This window comes from Varroa destructor, unplaced genomic scaffold (genome assembly GCF_002443255.2).
Source record: "Varroa destructor unplaced genomic scaffold, Vdes_3.0 BEIS01000001.1, whole genome shotgun sequence".
NCBI lineage: Eukaryota > Metazoa > Arthropoda > Arachnida > Mesostigmata > Varroidae > Varroa > Varroa destructor.
This window is the reverse complement of record NW_019211454.1, coordinates 2372455-2389373: the sequence shown is the minus strand read 5'-3', so window position 1 is coordinate 2389373 and position 16919 is coordinate 2372455. Positions and strand designations below refer to the sequence as shown.

The 16919-nt window shown below is 39.1% G+C and overlaps 1 protein-coding gene and 1 long non-coding RNA gene across 8 annotated transcripts in view; one reads left to right on the top strand and one right to left on the bottom strand.

Moving 5' to 3' along the window:
• The window catches only part of LOC111253848 (uncharacterized), a 37970-nt gene extending 27441 nt beyond the window's left edge, over positions 1-10529 (bottom strand). For 6 of the 7 annotated variants that reach the window (XR_015329499.1, XR_015329500.1, XR_015329501.1 and 3 more), the window contains exons 1-2: positions 10394-10529; positions 9193-9269 (exon numbers count right to left, since the gene is read on the bottom strand). Coding sequence is in view for 3 of the 7 variants with exons in the window: in XM_086991819.1 (XP_086847945.1) it covers positions 9193-9269; positions 10394-10405 (89 nt within the window). In the remaining 4 variants the exon portion in view is untranslated. Of the gene's footprint in view, positions 1-2526; positions 3374-9192; positions 9270-10393 lie in introns of those variants that run through there. The other variant, XM_022788438.2, reaches the window with a different exon arrangement.
• On the top strand, positions 7700-10624 carry LOC111243224 (uncharacterized). Its single transcript, XR_002670379.2, has 3 exons — positions 7700-8088; positions 9163-9289; positions 10416-10624. It is a non-coding gene; the product is annotated as an uncharacterized LOC111243224 (long non-coding RNA).
• The last annotated feature ends 6295 nt before the right edge of the window (positions 10625-16919 follow it).

Sequence of the window (16919 nt, the reverse complement as noted above, 5' to 3'; positions counted from 1 at the left end):
ATATTTTGACAGGTCAGGAAATCGGTAAATCTGTTTCCTTTTTCAAAACAGGTTGGAATTTTCTAAAAACGCGCCCCTGACTTACCTGTTACCCATACTTGTTCTTGAAGGCACGGGAAGCAATCACAAAATTTAGAATGTTTTTTTGTTTTAGAAGTTTACCCTCCGCATGTGAAGTAAATAAATTTTGATAAAAATCTTAACAACCTACTATTGGCCTATAAGTGTTGCAATCGACTATCCGCACAATCAAATTGTAAAGGTTCGTAGTATCATTTACCTCATGCTTTTTTGCTATATATGTTGGGCATCGTATAGCATTAAGTTTTATTTAAATAGCTCTCTTCGTGTATTGTAACAAAAATCTTTAACTAAGGATTTAGATTCATGTTAATGAATTTTTTGCGCCAGATTCTTGAAAGCCGTCAATGTTTTTTATTCGCGATGATTTTTGAAATAATATGATTTATTGGGTTTTTAAGCGACGCATCATATCTTACCCTAAACGCATTTAATGCATCATGATTTCACGCAAAACGGACAAGTATAATAGTGTTTCTAAGCGTTCCACATTGTGCAGAATGTTAGGCGTTGTTTATTTGCGGAATGTCGTTAGTTTTGATATTAGTTTTAAGGAAAATTAGCTGAAAAAAATAGCTAAATTGTGACGCCTATATTTGTTTCTAGGGTGGCAATAATTTCAATATACATAATCCGTAAATTTATGAATCATCATTCGGATCAATGTGCCGTTGAAATTTATCAGTTATAAAAGAAAAATTTGTTTGGACAACGACGCATTGTAATTCACGGAACAACAGATATCTTGGCGATACTTACATCTAGATTTAGTATTCTACCTACCAAGCCTATTGGTATAATAATAGTAATAACTATTATTGTCAAAATTACGTTTCATTTTCTGGGTCATCTTTTTTTGAGCATTTGAAATCGATGCTAGAAGTTTATGAGCATTCTAACAAGTTTACAGTATACACAAAAACAGTATCATAATAAGACGATGTATTTAAGACCGCTTCCTTAAATGACGTCGCATTTCAATGGTGCTAATTTTTATGTACGGGATATGAAAATTTAATATGGTTGGATGGAGGTACAAGCCATAGTTGAAACCGCGACTTACGCTGATGATTCATTTTATATGTACAAAACCCTAACTGCGGAAAAACAGCCAGAAAAGTTGAGACTATGGATGCTTTTCTTTTTCGCCGAGCAACACGTCGCACGTCCAAGGAAGTCTTGGACTGTACACTGACGAGTTGAATCTTTCGATGTACTTTGTATTAAACGTAAGTATGACGAAGTGCAAGCAGGTGAGTGAGTTTAAAAAAGCATTAAATCCTCTATTGAAGAATGTATGAAGCTCTCCTGAAGATATAGAATGCCCCCGTCACAGGAAGTCTTGGGGTTTACTGCTCCCTTGGAAAGATAACAGTCTTTTTTGTGGAGAATTATTGGAATATATGGAACGTATTAATGGTTAGATACCTTCTTGTATTCATAAAGGTATTGTTTCAATTTAATTTTTAGAGCTTCAGCTAAATTTTTCGGAACTGCACTAAGAATAATTATTATTACTATGGAAACAACTGCTTATTGTAGCATACGACAGATTTTTCATGGTTATCGTAAATAGGACGGTAATCGTAATACCGTTGTTGCTTGTTGGAGAAGACTTTACAAATGAAGATTTGTAGAGGAAGTGATTGTTAAATTATTATTATCATATGAATAAACAGTTGTACGCTCTCGTGTAGTATGGTCAGATAATAAACCGAGTCATTACATCGGTCACGGCAAAAACGGACGCTACTTTGCTTCAATCGCAATTATTATAACCATCACCATCGCTAATGCGGTAGACATTGCTCCCCAAAGTTAGCTAATGGGTTTTTTTTGTCTTTTATTCAGTTCTGTAGCTATTTTTTATGCTATTGATCTTCAGATTTTTGACCGCGTGACAAAAACAACATTCTCCTCAACACCTGTTCTTATCGTAGTTTTTTAAACGGCCTCAAAAATAAGGCAGAACATTTGTGGTTCTATAGCCAAAAGAAGTAGACTTATTAGATAATTATTTCGGTACAAATAGGACTTGAAGCAATCCTTAACAAACTTCAGGCTGGGTGCGTTGTTTCAGGTCAAAGGCATCTTTCTCAAACTTCACCTGAGTCACCTAAAAGTAGTTATTTTAACAAAGAGTCCACACCATACTCTCTTATCCCTCAGTGGCTTCAGTACTTATTAGACCTCTTTGCTTTTTACTATCTGTTTTTAGACTCCCAACTTATTATCTGTGTGATTTAACAAAATACCTCTCATGCTGTATGTAACGCTGATCCCGCGCTAAGCGAGACATTTAAAATAGGAAACCCATACACGGTCATTACTAACAAGCACTGATTCATATAACTCTGACGCTTAATTATTAGAGAAATCAAGATCGGTATACCCGAATTTTTCATCCTAGAACTACATCAGGTTAAAAAACACTTATCACATATAATGCATTATATAGATTAGGTCAAATAGCTTTAATGTTGAATCTCTTTTTTTAACAGCACTTAGACTGAACACAAAAAAAGGCAAGATTCCAGTTTTTTGAAAGTTTATGCTAAACTGGTTGAAGAAGTTAAAAATACAAATCCATCAGGACGGATTCACGGAAAATCCAGCCAACTATCTCAGGTGCTTTCACAAACGATATCCTCTCCCTTTTTTGTCAGGCGAGTCAAAGTCGTTTTCTAATGTACATAATCAACTTCGCGTCAAGTAGTCATTGTACATCTCTTCAAGAGGTTGTGTTGTTGTGCTTACCGTTGGTTTAGAGCAGGCTTATGCTTACTTGGGTTTGAGGAGGCCTTACGCCGTCGGTTGAAGGTTTCTTAAGCTTTTTCTTAAAGATTTGTGGGACTTGGTTGAACGAAATGTATGATCGCTTCCTGCTGTGTAGGATCTCAGACTACCCGGAGAGGAATGCACACTCTTTGGTATAACATCATGAGATCGATTTGTTGAAAAAGAAGTCGAGATGCTCGTTTGAAAACCTCTTGTGCTTCGAACCTTTGAAAAAAGCTGTGCAGCGCTTATTGAAGATGTATGTTGAAATGCATATTCTGCTGGTGTTGATGACTCTCGCGTTATTTCTGTTTCGTTTATTGAAGAGATATCTTCAACATTCGATGTCGCATAGCTTATTACTGTCGACGTTGCACTAGCTATTTGCGTTTGTGTAGTAGAATTGACGGCGCGGAATGCTAGCACATCCCCTAAGTAAACTCCCACTAGAAGCGCCATCACGACTAGAATTGCGCCGCATACCATGACAATGATGAAACCGGCCGTTACCGCTCTGCACGTTGAGTAAGCGAGTTAATAATTGCTTGAATATGCAATTGACGTTCGTTCATTACTTTACCAGAGAAAATCAAGAATTACATATGACATGAGTGACTGCTGCTTGTGAATCATAGAGCATTTTATTGTGCTCTTGTTCATACTGAACACTGTTTTGAGTTTAGGTTCCAAAGGTAATTCTTTCTATATTGTGAAACAAATGCATTTTTAGATCCGTCGACAATTCACCTATTGTCGAGGCAAAAAAGCTACCAAAACTGCTCGGAGCATACTTTATATTGAGGACGATTAAAAATGGAGGCTCAGATTCATTAAGCACAGTGCATTTAGGTCCGGTAAATGTTCTGGAGGAAGATAACTGACACATCGAGAAACGACGTCTATGAGTCTATCATCAAACATCTTCACTCAATAAGATTTACACTATTTTCTTACAGTTACCAAATAATATAACAAGCATCTTTCGACTCTAAAGACATCAAAACAATCATCTTTAGACTGAAATTATCTATATGAATGGAGTTCAAAAGCCACTCAGCAAACTCTCAGTTTAAATCGTACATGGAAAAACTGCCGATGGGTTTATCAGGTTCTCGCCGTCGGCAAAAACGAATAAAATCAGGAAATGTTACAGATACACCGAGTGATAATTTGAGTCTTAAGTTTTGGCATGGTGTTGAAGGCACTTATCGTCTAAATACTAAATGTTATAACTCGTTATGTTCTCTCAGAATTGTTTGACGCCTTCAGTTCTTCAGAAATCCGAACGCAGATATCATCAGAGACATAATTATAAAATGCAAGAGCTAAAAAAAACACGATTAGCCCGCACTTAATGATAATGTCATTTGAAACAATGATTATTATGCTATAATCTGCACAATTGCTTCTACGGGGAAAGCACATCTGAGAATGAAGTGCATACTAAATGGCTCCAATATAGTCACTAAAATAATAATATTTTACTATGAATAATTACATGGCGGTACTATAAAAACGAATGAAACCCGCAAAAAGGTACTTATAGGAGGTGTACAAATAAGAGCCCCGAATTCTCGGTTCATATAATTCTTCATTAGGCCGTTTTAAATAAAGTGTCTATCAGTACTGAAATACACACATTTTAACCAATAGTGAACTGAGCGATTGACGTGACCTGAATTAAGATGGGATAATAATTAAAATGCTTTACCTGAAATTTGTAAAACTGTATCTGTCAAACTTCTATTGGTTAAGAGCTTTAACTACACCATTATGTTAAGCAAATCTTTTTAAGGCCTCCTTTTACAAACAAAAAGATTCCTGACACGTAACTAACTAATTGCACTTAACCTATTCATAGAAACAAAATCCGGCTGATTCACCAAGCACTGCCATATTTTATACAGTGCTCTTTCCTTACATATATCGCTATGCTCTATAACAGCAGGCTAATTAATCACTGGGAAAGCTAGTATTACTTTATTACACATCATGTAAAATTGCCTTCATTCCTGATATCTATTTATGACAAACTAGCTTATCAAAAAAAAGTTTCTGGAAGTAGTACTAGATCAGTAACTATGAGCCACGTTAGAGGCCCCTTATCTAATGTAACGTCCTGATTTTAGGTCACAAATAATGACATTACCGTAGAAAATCGTTTTAGAGAGCATTTCTAATCTCTGGATGTATTTAGTTACTTATAATATGTTTATTTTGGTTACAATGCTTGCTGTATGCTTAAACCTATTTGTCATCGATAGAATATGTTAGAACGAAACTTTCAATAGCCTTATTTACTATGATATATCTGATACGAATACATCTGCATTGCACTAAAACTATTTTGCTTCACTCTTCACTAATAGGACCAACGCTTTTCATGTAAAGCTTAAAATCGGTGAGTGACTTATATCAGAATGGTGTAGTCAACATAAAGGGTAGACGTGAATGATAAGCATTGAATTATTGCAAAAAGACGAACCTTTATATGCGAATTTAAAAGCGCAAATCACCGACTGCAAAAAATTGCGGTCTGTTGAGTTTGCTGATGATTTTGTACTGGTCATTTTGCCAATTGTTCTTTGACATTTCAAGTAAAGCCGAATTTCACTTGATAATTCGACTGAACTTCAATGGTATATGGATTAAACCGTATTAATATTAATAATTATAGTAAGCATATCTCCGGCCTCGCAGGCTGTGGGTGTATAGTACCCTTTTATCGGTCGATCGCCAGCTTCCAGCGGCTTCGTACCTACTGCAAATTCAATAGCAGTAATGTAACTTAAATAGACAACTTAATCCACCGCTTAGTAGAATGTCATCAGCAGGCTCAAGACCCTACTTGTCGAAAGCAGCGACCCTGATCAACGAGTGGGAGTGGCACGCCTAACTACAGACCGACAGAGGGACACGTGGTTCGGCGCGTGAAACCCTATATACACAGCCACACAATATGGGGCGACTTGGAGGTCGTTGTGCGGTGTTTTCAACTGGAAAAGCTTTGAGCTCAAGCAGAAGAGGAGACGCTGAAAGGCTTCATCAAACAAAATGCTCTAATGGATGACCTATAGCTTTATTACGACTAGGTATTCCTATCCGAAAATCAGAGGACAACAATGTCGATCCCCTTTGTGAATTTCGTGACAGCAAGTAATACAACCTCGAATAGCGTTTTGATCCAGGATGTCTGGCTTTACACTCCAAACGAGCCTAACGAGGGCACACTTATGGCCAAGGGGACCACCAAGGCTGGCCTTACGGTTGTCATACCAACGCTGTTTTCTATCGATGTCAGAACCAAAGAACTCCCAAATTAATTATTGACGTACAAGATCGGTAAGTTCCAAATTGTGCCAGCTCGGATTTTACCGCCATTTAACTCACCGCAGCTGCCACGCCTTCGGAGTTTGCTTTCGATGTCGAATTATAAGGACCAGTTTGAACCCTTCTAGAAACCGACGTGGAGATTAGTGCTGTCTCATCAGGTCCCGGGAACAGACCGCTACATGGTCTGCCCTGCGGGCCATCGGGCTGGTTGATGCTTAGCAGAACCACTTAAATGTTGCCGGAGAGTTGGAGTGGGAAAAAACCAGATGCAGGTATTTATCGTTGTCGACAATTCGGCCTTGACGTCATTCCTGACCGGCCGTTGCTAATTTTGTTCTGGCTAGAAATAAATTAGGTGGTGCGTTACGGTTGTTCTTTTCCTGTTTTGACCAACGAAGGCCAATTGATATCGCGGGCGAAGTTGGTAAATGAATAATCATTACCACCACGTTTGAGTTCCACCTATTACATAATGGCTTCTGACCCGAAAACGGAGTAGTCACTATGCGATATGGTCACTAATAATCTAGCACGCTCCATCTACCAAGAGTACCGTTTGAGATCCATGTCAGCAATAGCTCAAATTAGTACGAACATGGGCATCTGGTGAGCTGTTACGCGACGAGTTCGGACATCCATTGGAGAACCCAGAAGCTACTAATAACACGTTATATCAATCATACCGTACCTTTGATAGTCACCCTTTCTTGTACGCACATTCAAAAAAAATCACGTTAGCGCATAATACCAAGCATAGCGGATGTTACACAATTACGTGATGAAGTTCCCCTTCATTCCGTCCTGATAGAGAACGATGCGATCTGATTTTTCGCAGATTTCCGCAAGCTAAATCGGTCGCAAAAAAGAAACGTCTTTCCATTGATACGGATCGACGATGCCCTCGACGAGTTAGGGTGGGCACAGGTATTCTTTACCTTGGATTCGACGAGTGCCTGTTGGTAGATCCTGAATGTACCCGATGACAAATAAGATATTGCATTTTGTATTTTAGACAGTTTATATCCATTCAAAAGGATGCCTTTTAGGTCAGTTAATGTCCGGGTAACGTTTCAGCGACTATTATTGTATGTATTGGGTAAGCTGCAGTACCAGACGACCTTCGACAATTTTGATGATACCATCGTATCCTCTCGAAGGGTTCGAGAAGAATCTACACCATTTTCAGGAAATATCTGCCGTGAGTGCCTATGGTTTACACCTTAAGGCATCGAAATGTTCGTTTGCTATGCACGAGGTCGTACACCTCGGACGTTCTCCATTAAAAATCTCTTCTGATTTAGAGAAGGCTGTAGTCGTCCTAACGCCGCTATTCCTCCTCAGTCATAGAGTTACCTAGGACTGGTTTATATAGTGGTTTATATAGCCGCTGGTTTATATAGAACTTCGTTAAGACCACAAAACCATTATACGATTTATTAAAGGCGGACCTCCCTTCTGCATAGGCTGCGCGAATGCTCTGCCACGGCTATATGTAGCGACATAACAAACGGTGAGCGACGATGCTGGTTGGTAAGTGACGTTTACTGTGCATCAGCTGGCGAGCCCGGGTCCAGGCTTGATGGTGGCCACGCTCCAAAAGAACAGTCAGGCTGCTTTGTTGTTGAAGGATGCCAGCACATTTTTGCTATGGAAAACTACGCTGTAATATTGCGAGCCGCGGTGTCTCCGGCCGGTCTTCTGGTGATCTCTACCACAAATGCCATTTGCGCTTCAGACTACCCACCGGCTGACGTTTCGTTTCCTTTAAAAGAGGGCAGTCTGGCTGAGGATCCGGGAGTATGTTCGCAATTGAACATTGGTCAGTGAACGAAATTAAGCCATGAGTACCGTTTGGCTTAGGCACTTGCAGCATTGCCAACATACCCGTTCGCAAGGGTAAGTCTTGACTTTATAGGGTGCTAATGAAATTAACTATTGCACACGTTTTGCTCACCTATTTATGGCTCACTACGACAGCCCGGGCCTTAGTAAAGGCCGTCTGCTCTTAACTCCAGTACGGGGCCACGAACGCGATCGTCACGATTGACGCCAGCTACTTCCAGAGCTGGTGCGGATGGCAATATCTGGCGCTTTCTAATACTTGCACGTAGGGATCGCTGTAATCCACCCGCAAGAGAACGTTTTTCCAGGGCGGACTATCCGTACGGTCACGGAGTGCCATTCTGCACGCCTGCTATAATCTCCCGGCTTCTGCTACCGCGATGTTCCTCGCGGCCGCCTTCACAATAAAAGCTAAAGGTCAACGAGGCCCTAACCGCAACGAAATCCGAAATACTCTACGAATTTAAGACCATGCTGCCAGTGAAGCCGCCGAAGTTGCGATAAGCTCAAAACCCCGGTCGTCTGGTATCCGAACTGTGAAGCGGAAGACAAAATCCGGCTTTGCCGGCGAAGGCGGGTGCCCAAAGAAATTAATTCCCTGTGCTGCACACACCGGCCCAGGGAGTTAGTCTTCCTACGCCTCCCACGCCAGCACCCCACATGTCACGGAAGCTGCTGGCCAGGTTCGAGTTCGGGTGAAGTATCGAGAAACGAGTCTGTATAGTTTACAGAGCCACGTGCTAGCGTGTCACTGCCAACCTACGAAATATTGCAAAGGAGTACACGCGGAATAAGAGCATTCTCCTTGGTAATCTGGACACGTGAACGGACCTATACAACATAATTAAAATATTTGTATACTTCTGGTATATAGTACCCTTTCGCCGGCCGGTTAATCGCCAGTTTCCAGCGGTCAAAACTCGTCATTGCTGCAATATATAATTTTTCGAACGGCAAATACTTTAGAAACATCAGCATATAGTTTAACGTCGAAATAAGATTTAGAAAATAATTCTGTTAGAAAAACCCTATGCCCATACAATACGTTTGCAGAATTAAGTGTTCCTTCGACAACATATAGAGCCTAAAAGATTAGATCAGCATCTAATCGTTTCCATTATTTCGCAGAATTAATGCGCATAATAACGATTGTCCTACCGTGATTTTTTCACTACTCGGACTGGCTTAGCTGGCGTCCGACCTTCTTCTCGACCATCCTCCGACGACTTCTGTGACTGCAATAGAAAGACCACGTGTATGTAACCTGTAACTCTTTTTTATTGGGGATATCAATCAATTGGAAACGCAGATTCTTCAGTCTAAAGAATGCGGGATGCAGGTTTATCCTGAGCATGCCAGCACATAGTCAAAACAAGGAAAAATAGAGTGCGTTTCACTTAATCTATATGCTATATCACAGTCTGGTTTTTTTTCTGTACATCGCCAAAGGTCACGGTTGTGTCATTGCCAGGTCGACTGTACTCAAACGTAAGCGCCGGTGGATCTGTGTTAGATCCGTTGGACGCTTTTGAGATAATACGGTGCAATGTGTCTGGCAATTAATGAGAATAGTTTAGGTTTGAATCTAGACGTTAACATTTTGATTGTCTCCTAAATAGATTCGAGCAGCAAGACAGGCGATTTTTTTTTTTGCTTTTTCTAGGCGGTTTAATGCGATTGGGCTGGCTTTTAATAACGACGCTTGAGAAACGAGTTGTAGTGCGATATCCTTATGAGCAACTCAGGGAAAACAATTATAACACTATCTCGATTTCTTGGGAGCTACTTAGCTCCAAAATACATTTTAACGCATTATTCGTGCACTTATACGTCTACTTTGATATAGTAACACAATTGATTTCGGTAGTGCCCTAAGTACAATCCAGCGAACAATTCTTACTATGAACTTTTACAAAATTGGCTTGCTGGGTAGATGCGATCTCAATAAATCATTTTCTAAAAACATTTATGCATGTCATATATACTTTTAATGCCATAGACTATATAAATAGATGCAGGTGCGTACAGGGACCAACTATGGAACTGCTTTCCTTTTACAGATTAGTGAGTGTCTCAAAAATAAGTACTTGGAGAAATCACCTGTTTCAGAATTGTCAGTTGCTACACATGTTTATGGTGTGATTTTTATTCTTATGCTTAGGTGATCTTTTTATGGGCAGATAGAAGTTTTCGTAGTTGTCGACTGTGCATAAAAGGCACACCGAAAACGACATGCAGAGGTACTCAGTGATCTCACATTCTATCGGTAGTCATGTATTAATGGTTTTTATACGTTCTCAGAGTTGTTTGATTCTCCTTAGATATTATCGATTATTTAATGACTTCACAAACAACTTACCGCGGTCGACATTCCACTTCAGGTACTGCAACTCCTTTACCAACAAACACCTCGACCTCACAGTGCGATCAGACGATAAATTCACGCCCGGTCGTCTGTCGCTTGAGCGCGGCTAATTCAAATGTGGTTCCGTAAACAACACTTGCCTTCAAAATAATCACCATGTATCGAAAGATAATATTGCAAACTGAATGATAATTGTCTCGAATAGTTGACAAATAAAAATTTTATTATATAAGGAATAAGCCGCACCATGCTTCATCTGCGTTTGGAAAAATAAAGTAATTCTTACGACGAGTAAATGTAAGAATAGATTTTGCCAGCGGGTTATAAAAGTCTTTTTACGCTTTAAAGTATGTATCTTCAATTTTTTTTGGATAGTTCCAGCAGCTGCTGTAGGCTGATGAGGTATACCGCGACACAATTTAGTATTGCGTCAATACATTTTTCATCACCGGATCAGTTAAACATAAAGATGTATTTCTTATCCCGCTGTCTGCCCGTCATAATATACTCCTATTGTTTTTTTAGTTCACAAAGGTAAGCAGTTTAAGCGGGTCGTTCAAAGCAATGACTTCTCTCGGCTTACCCTGATGTTGAAAAGGTGCAGCCTGCATGTAAACGATAACGATTAATGTTCCCGATATATATCAACTCTGAGTAACGGTGCTCCCTATTAGATGTGAACGTGAAATCGAGATACTCGCTCAAACATGTTAAAGTCTAAGGACTTGCTGACGTTGTGGGGCCTTCGTATGAGCGCTATTCGCATAACATGAATGTATTATGGAACTAACCTATGGAATTAACCGTGTCGCGAAGACTGAGACTGCAAAGATCGTAATGGAGGAAACCGTGTCGGTCCAAAGGCAACTTCGATAAAGCTATTCCATTGCAACTAACTATAAAATCATTGTGGTAGACTTTGTTGTGTATGAATATATGAACCTACGATACAGTGAACTAATTTGTCGCGTATTCATAATGAAAAGATCATAGTTAAAAGGGCAATGCTTGTGGTCGGCTTTTTAAATGGCATATTGCTTGAAGGACCGCTTAAGAATTCCTTTGCAAGTTCGAAACAAAACTTAATTTTTGTTAAAGCTTTTCTAAAAAATCGGGTATAATTTCTCAAAATATCTTGTCAATTTTTTTTTTAATATTTCTCAAAATACACTCTATTATTTTAATTTGATATATTATACCCCCTCTTGTGTAAAGGCTTGGTCCTTAAAAAAAAAAAACTTCACAAATAAAACGCCACAGCGTTAATTACAAAGCGACCACGGAAACAGTCTTTAGATTCTCTAGTACGTTCTCGGGTACATCGACACCTGTTTCATGCGGACTCTCCTTGGGCGTCTAAGGCGCTGGACAAAAAAGATAGAACCAAACTTTGCAAAAAGCTCCTGTAAGAACGCAACAAACCTATCGCATAGTATACGACACTGTCGTAAGCATTGAGTCTTGGAACAACCGTTTTTAGAACGTCGTTGAAAATCAAGAAATTTACGTGGGTCATCTTTGATGGTCATATTTATAATAATGCCATTGCCATTCACCGCGACTACAGCTTCAATTGAGGATCTAAGATATTTAATAATCATTTTCAATATACTCCTTTTTTGATCGACAAATAACATTGTAATTCGTAAAGCGTTATTGGTAGGTCCGAACTTGTACCTTTTAAATGTCATCCAAACACGCTGCATACAAAAAAATCCCAACGAAATTATATTCTGGAGTTTAAATAAGGGCCAAATATCTTACGCATGCAACTGTTTAAACCAATAAAAAAGTCCTAAAAAATCAGAGGCTTAAAACTACCAAGATGTCTAAAAAGTGCGCAACACCGTAAAAAAGACTAGTTATCGGAAATTCTGTCGGCCAAAACGGCTGTTAATTTCTCTAATGGAAAATGTAAATGTATCTAAAATTGCTTTTAATCTATTTTGATAAATTTAGAGCTTTTTGAATCTAAAACCTATTGAGAACCTTCCCCAAATCACCTTTTATTTTTTTTTCTACGAGGGGACTGGCGATACAGTAGAAAGTCGATTTTTAGAGGTTTATGTAGAACGAAGAGATTGGATAATAGTTCATTTGCACTCGAATTGCGAGAACGATGCGTTGCTATGACAACTTTGTTTTATGTTCTATGAAGAAAAGCTTTCTTCTGACACCAACAATGGACGACTAAATAATCGCTATAGCAAACTTATGCAGCTGCAAATATTGCCGATTTCGCTTTGCTATATAAATAAACTTATACACGAGAAGTCTAGAGTATTTCTGCTCCAGTTCGAAATCAACACATGGCTGTAACTTGAAGTAGTCGACTCACCATAAAAAGCAGCGTTATGTACTTAGCGACCCTGGCACTAAAGACACAGAGGGGACCAGGTAGTGACCAAGACTTACCAGTGGTCTCCGGCAACTGCCAGAAAGAAGCCAGGCTATAATTGACCCTTTGTCTGACTCGCCTCGCCGAAGCAGCAGCCGCGCTTATGGATCGTAAGGTACGTCTAGGCCTAGACTCAGAGCCGTGAGACCTTTATTTGAAAACAATTCAAGCAATTATTTCACTGTAATACGGGACGGCGTGAATCATAAAAATGCACATACACACACACGAACAAACCAGCATTTAAGCACCTTGGTATTCTAGATGTGTGCTTCCAGTGTGTGACCAGTCTTTATTGCTAGTGACATCTCTATGCGTACCTCTGCTATACGTACGTCAACAACCAGCTTATAATGTAAACTGGGCTAGTCACATCATACAGACATATGATAGACAAATAATTGTTGAGTTATCCGTCTACTTTATAAAACGTATTGGTTACTGAACAAAATTATTATTTACGAGCTGGGACGGCGCGTTTTTTTAATTACTCGTCAATATCGGATAGCTACAGCTTATTTCAAATGTAAATCGTGCGTTCATCCGTACCTCTTATGGTCGAAATTTCCTTTTGTTGTGAGCGTAAATACAATTTAAAACATAACGGAAATTGCTAACCTTCTAAAGGTAAGGGGTTTACGAAATTATAATCGTGAGCTTAAAATTACCTTAGGTTGACTGCATTAACAGAGAAAGGAACTGGACCACGGACGGGGAAGAATGGCCTAACAATTACAATTTATACACTTCAGTAATTGTATCACAGTTGCGTTATTGTCTCTCTAGGATCTATCAGGTCTGGGCTCGTTTTGTATGCATTTCGCGTCAAGCAAAAAGTCTTTGTGAAAAAAATCCCAGGTCGCTTTCGCATCCTGCTGCTTCAATGACTGTTGTCAGAGGGATTCACCTGAGTGACCTAAATATGCTACGTGCCTCGGAGGATACGTTGTCTTTTTTGCACTAGAATATTACTGGAAAATTTCCTACTAATGATTCAAATAATTCCAGCCAGTTGAGTGGTAATTATCATTATTTATTTTTGTTTAAACCTGATTACTATACTTATTGCACTGATGGAGATGGAGAAACATCCGTGCCGCACACAAATAAACAAATGAGCCGATGTTTCATAATTATTGGGATAAACAGGCCCTATTTGCCCAACGTGTTCTCGGAGTCAATCGTACGAATACGTTAGTGGGCTTATGTGCAGGACTTGATAAAATATTCCATTTTTTTGGTAGCAGGAGGAATCAGCTACTTAATTAATGGAATTAGACATATATGTCTAATTCCAGCTAATAGTCCCGGATCACTCAATTAGTGGGACTTTGCCCGTTCATTTCGTCGTAAAACCTTCGAAGCTACACGGGAATATACGTAAATTTAGCAGCTATCACTTTGAAAAACCCGCGTCACAAATCGCCGTCTACTACCGTCATTTAAGGCCAGCATAAGCGCCCACAGTACCAACTGCCTTTAACTTTTTTGTATATACCTACTACCTCACGTATATTCACGTTTACCGCTGTTACGTGGGCAGCGTTTATTCTACTGATGTAAAGAACATGCCATGTCATTACGTGTATTTTATGTCAAGGTGCAATTCTCTTATGCAGTATCGTTCCGTATAAATTCTTGCGTTCTATTTTTCGTGTATACAGAAAAATGTCGTAGCCATTGAACTTCATAACGTTTCCCACAAACCGACCTAAACACTTTTGACCGGTACTACCCATAAATAGAAAAGGCAACCCTTATTATTAGTGCAACGCTTATTATTAAAGTGCTGAAACGTTTGTAGAGAAAGTTCTTAGCACTGTTCTTTACGCATGTTATTTCACAGTTTATTAGGAAGTTTACTTAACTCTAAACACAACACTTATTAAAATAACACACTTAATAAAAACTTTTTTTTTTTTTATAAAACTACTGATATTTTAGACGCAGCCGTTGCCACCGATGAGTTCAGGGTCAATGTTGCAAATCTTCAGCCAAATGGGTTGTGTTTGAGTTAAATCAGGAGGCATCATCCCTTTGCAATGAACAACTAAAGAAACTTCGTAGTATAATAAATGCACAGGTCTTAACTATAAACGCATAAAAGTGTACACACAATGCGCAACGTAAAGGTCGATAGAAAGGCAATGGAAATGTTTCTCGTACCTTTCGGTAAACCGGTCTCTGTACCTCCTATCAATAAAATAATGACAAGTGGTTGATGGTGAATTGTTTATATCAGGGTCATCAAGTTATTCTTAGTGTAGACATTTACTAGTTTAATCCCTTAAATAGGTTCAGTGACTGCGGTTATTTTTAATAAAATGATATTTCGTTAACAGAATGCGGCCGTATTCGGCCATAGGCATTGACTACTTATATAATCAACAAGATAAGCAATTTTTGTATTGCTAGCTTTTTAACACATCAATATCCACTAATATATATGACTTGATGTACTTCGCATCATTCGGAAAAAAAGTTGGATTTCTGAAAATCGTTAAGAAGAAAGCGCCTTAAAAAATGTTTAATTTACGCATATTACTTCCCTGCCGAAGTAATATTGTCCTTAAAATTCTCCAATACAGACAGTTTCCGTCACACAAAACGGTCAGACCAAAGCAGAGAGGTAAATACCCCGTGTATTTATCGCAGCGCGTTTCCGCTTTAGTGAGGAATAGAAATCGCAAGAGCCATTGAATAGCATATGGATCCATGGTATTCCTTGCGTCCTGCAACTGAATCAAATGAAGATTGACTTTGCTCAAGTAGTTAGCCATATGGCCAGAAATTTTTTCGGCAGGTTTTAAAAAAATCCAGCAAATGCTACGGTGTCTGTCCAGCTGGCACATTGTAAAACAGAATGAGAAGCTCTTTGATGGCATAAAAAACTGACGGGAACGGCACTGGTTCTGAAGGCAAGACTGTGAACACGGACTGTACATTGTATTTTTGTGTGTAGACGCTGTGTTTTATGTTTTACGCTATCTAGTTTTTGAGCTCTACACTTGATACCCACACATAGTGGCATAACCTTCGTTAACGACAACTTTTCCTTATCTGTGTGAATAAACCCACAAATTTATAGGCTACTTGGCCGAGAATTCAACTAAAGGCCTGTGATGAAATAGATATTCTATTTCACGAACTCGATATAGAGACTCATTATGTTAGTGTGGTGGCGTATTTGCTTATTAAATTTATGGACACTTGAAGTAATCTAAATCCGAAACCGGCCAAGAGCGCTTCCATTTCGTATCGGGGGGTTAGCGGTCTGAAACGATACTGAAGCTCAAAACATCTTCAGGTTATGTTTTTTACAGCTAACAGGCGTCGACTCTTAATTCCCAATCCAGATTATTTAATGCGTTATAGCACTCAATTAACAACTGAAAATATACGGCTGATAGAAGACATTTCTTCGTGCGAAATCTGGCTGATTCAGACAATTAGCACAAATGGTATTCAAACGTTCCATGACTAATGTTATTTTAGTCGAAAAGGTCCCGATCCACAGACTCAGAGAAAATTTCAAACCCGGCGCTATCTGTGCGTCTAAATACTCGAGCAAGGTGATTTAGTGCTGGTCAAGAAGAATCTATCACGTTAGTTTGAAAAGAATACAATTACAAAGATACGCTTGAGACCTTCAAGCGTATTTCAAAATATCCACAGTTTTTGAAGTATTTGCGGTTTCAACGTGCAGAAAGGGTTAACAAGTGCCTTTCTATTTTCCCTCATTACCATATTGGTAAATACAGTATCGACACTACCACATCTTGGTTTTTGGTGCCAGGCCGATGCATGTGCTTAGGCCAGAGGGTCCGCTATACTCAGTGAAAGCTATACTCACTTGAGTATCAATACATTTAAATGCTTCTTTAGAACAGTGACCGATATGTAATGTCGGTAGGTCCACGTGACTTGTAAATTCAGAAAGTTCATCGGGCCACAAAACTCAGTATAATTCGATTCCCCCTTTTTCGGATTATCTAACTAGTAACTCCTGACCTACACGATTTAAGGTACTCTAAGTGGTGTGCTGGAAGCGCGGAAACTATTCTCGTATAGTTTCATAAAGGATTAGATCTATGTTCCGTATATCTCATTCTTATTTAGAGA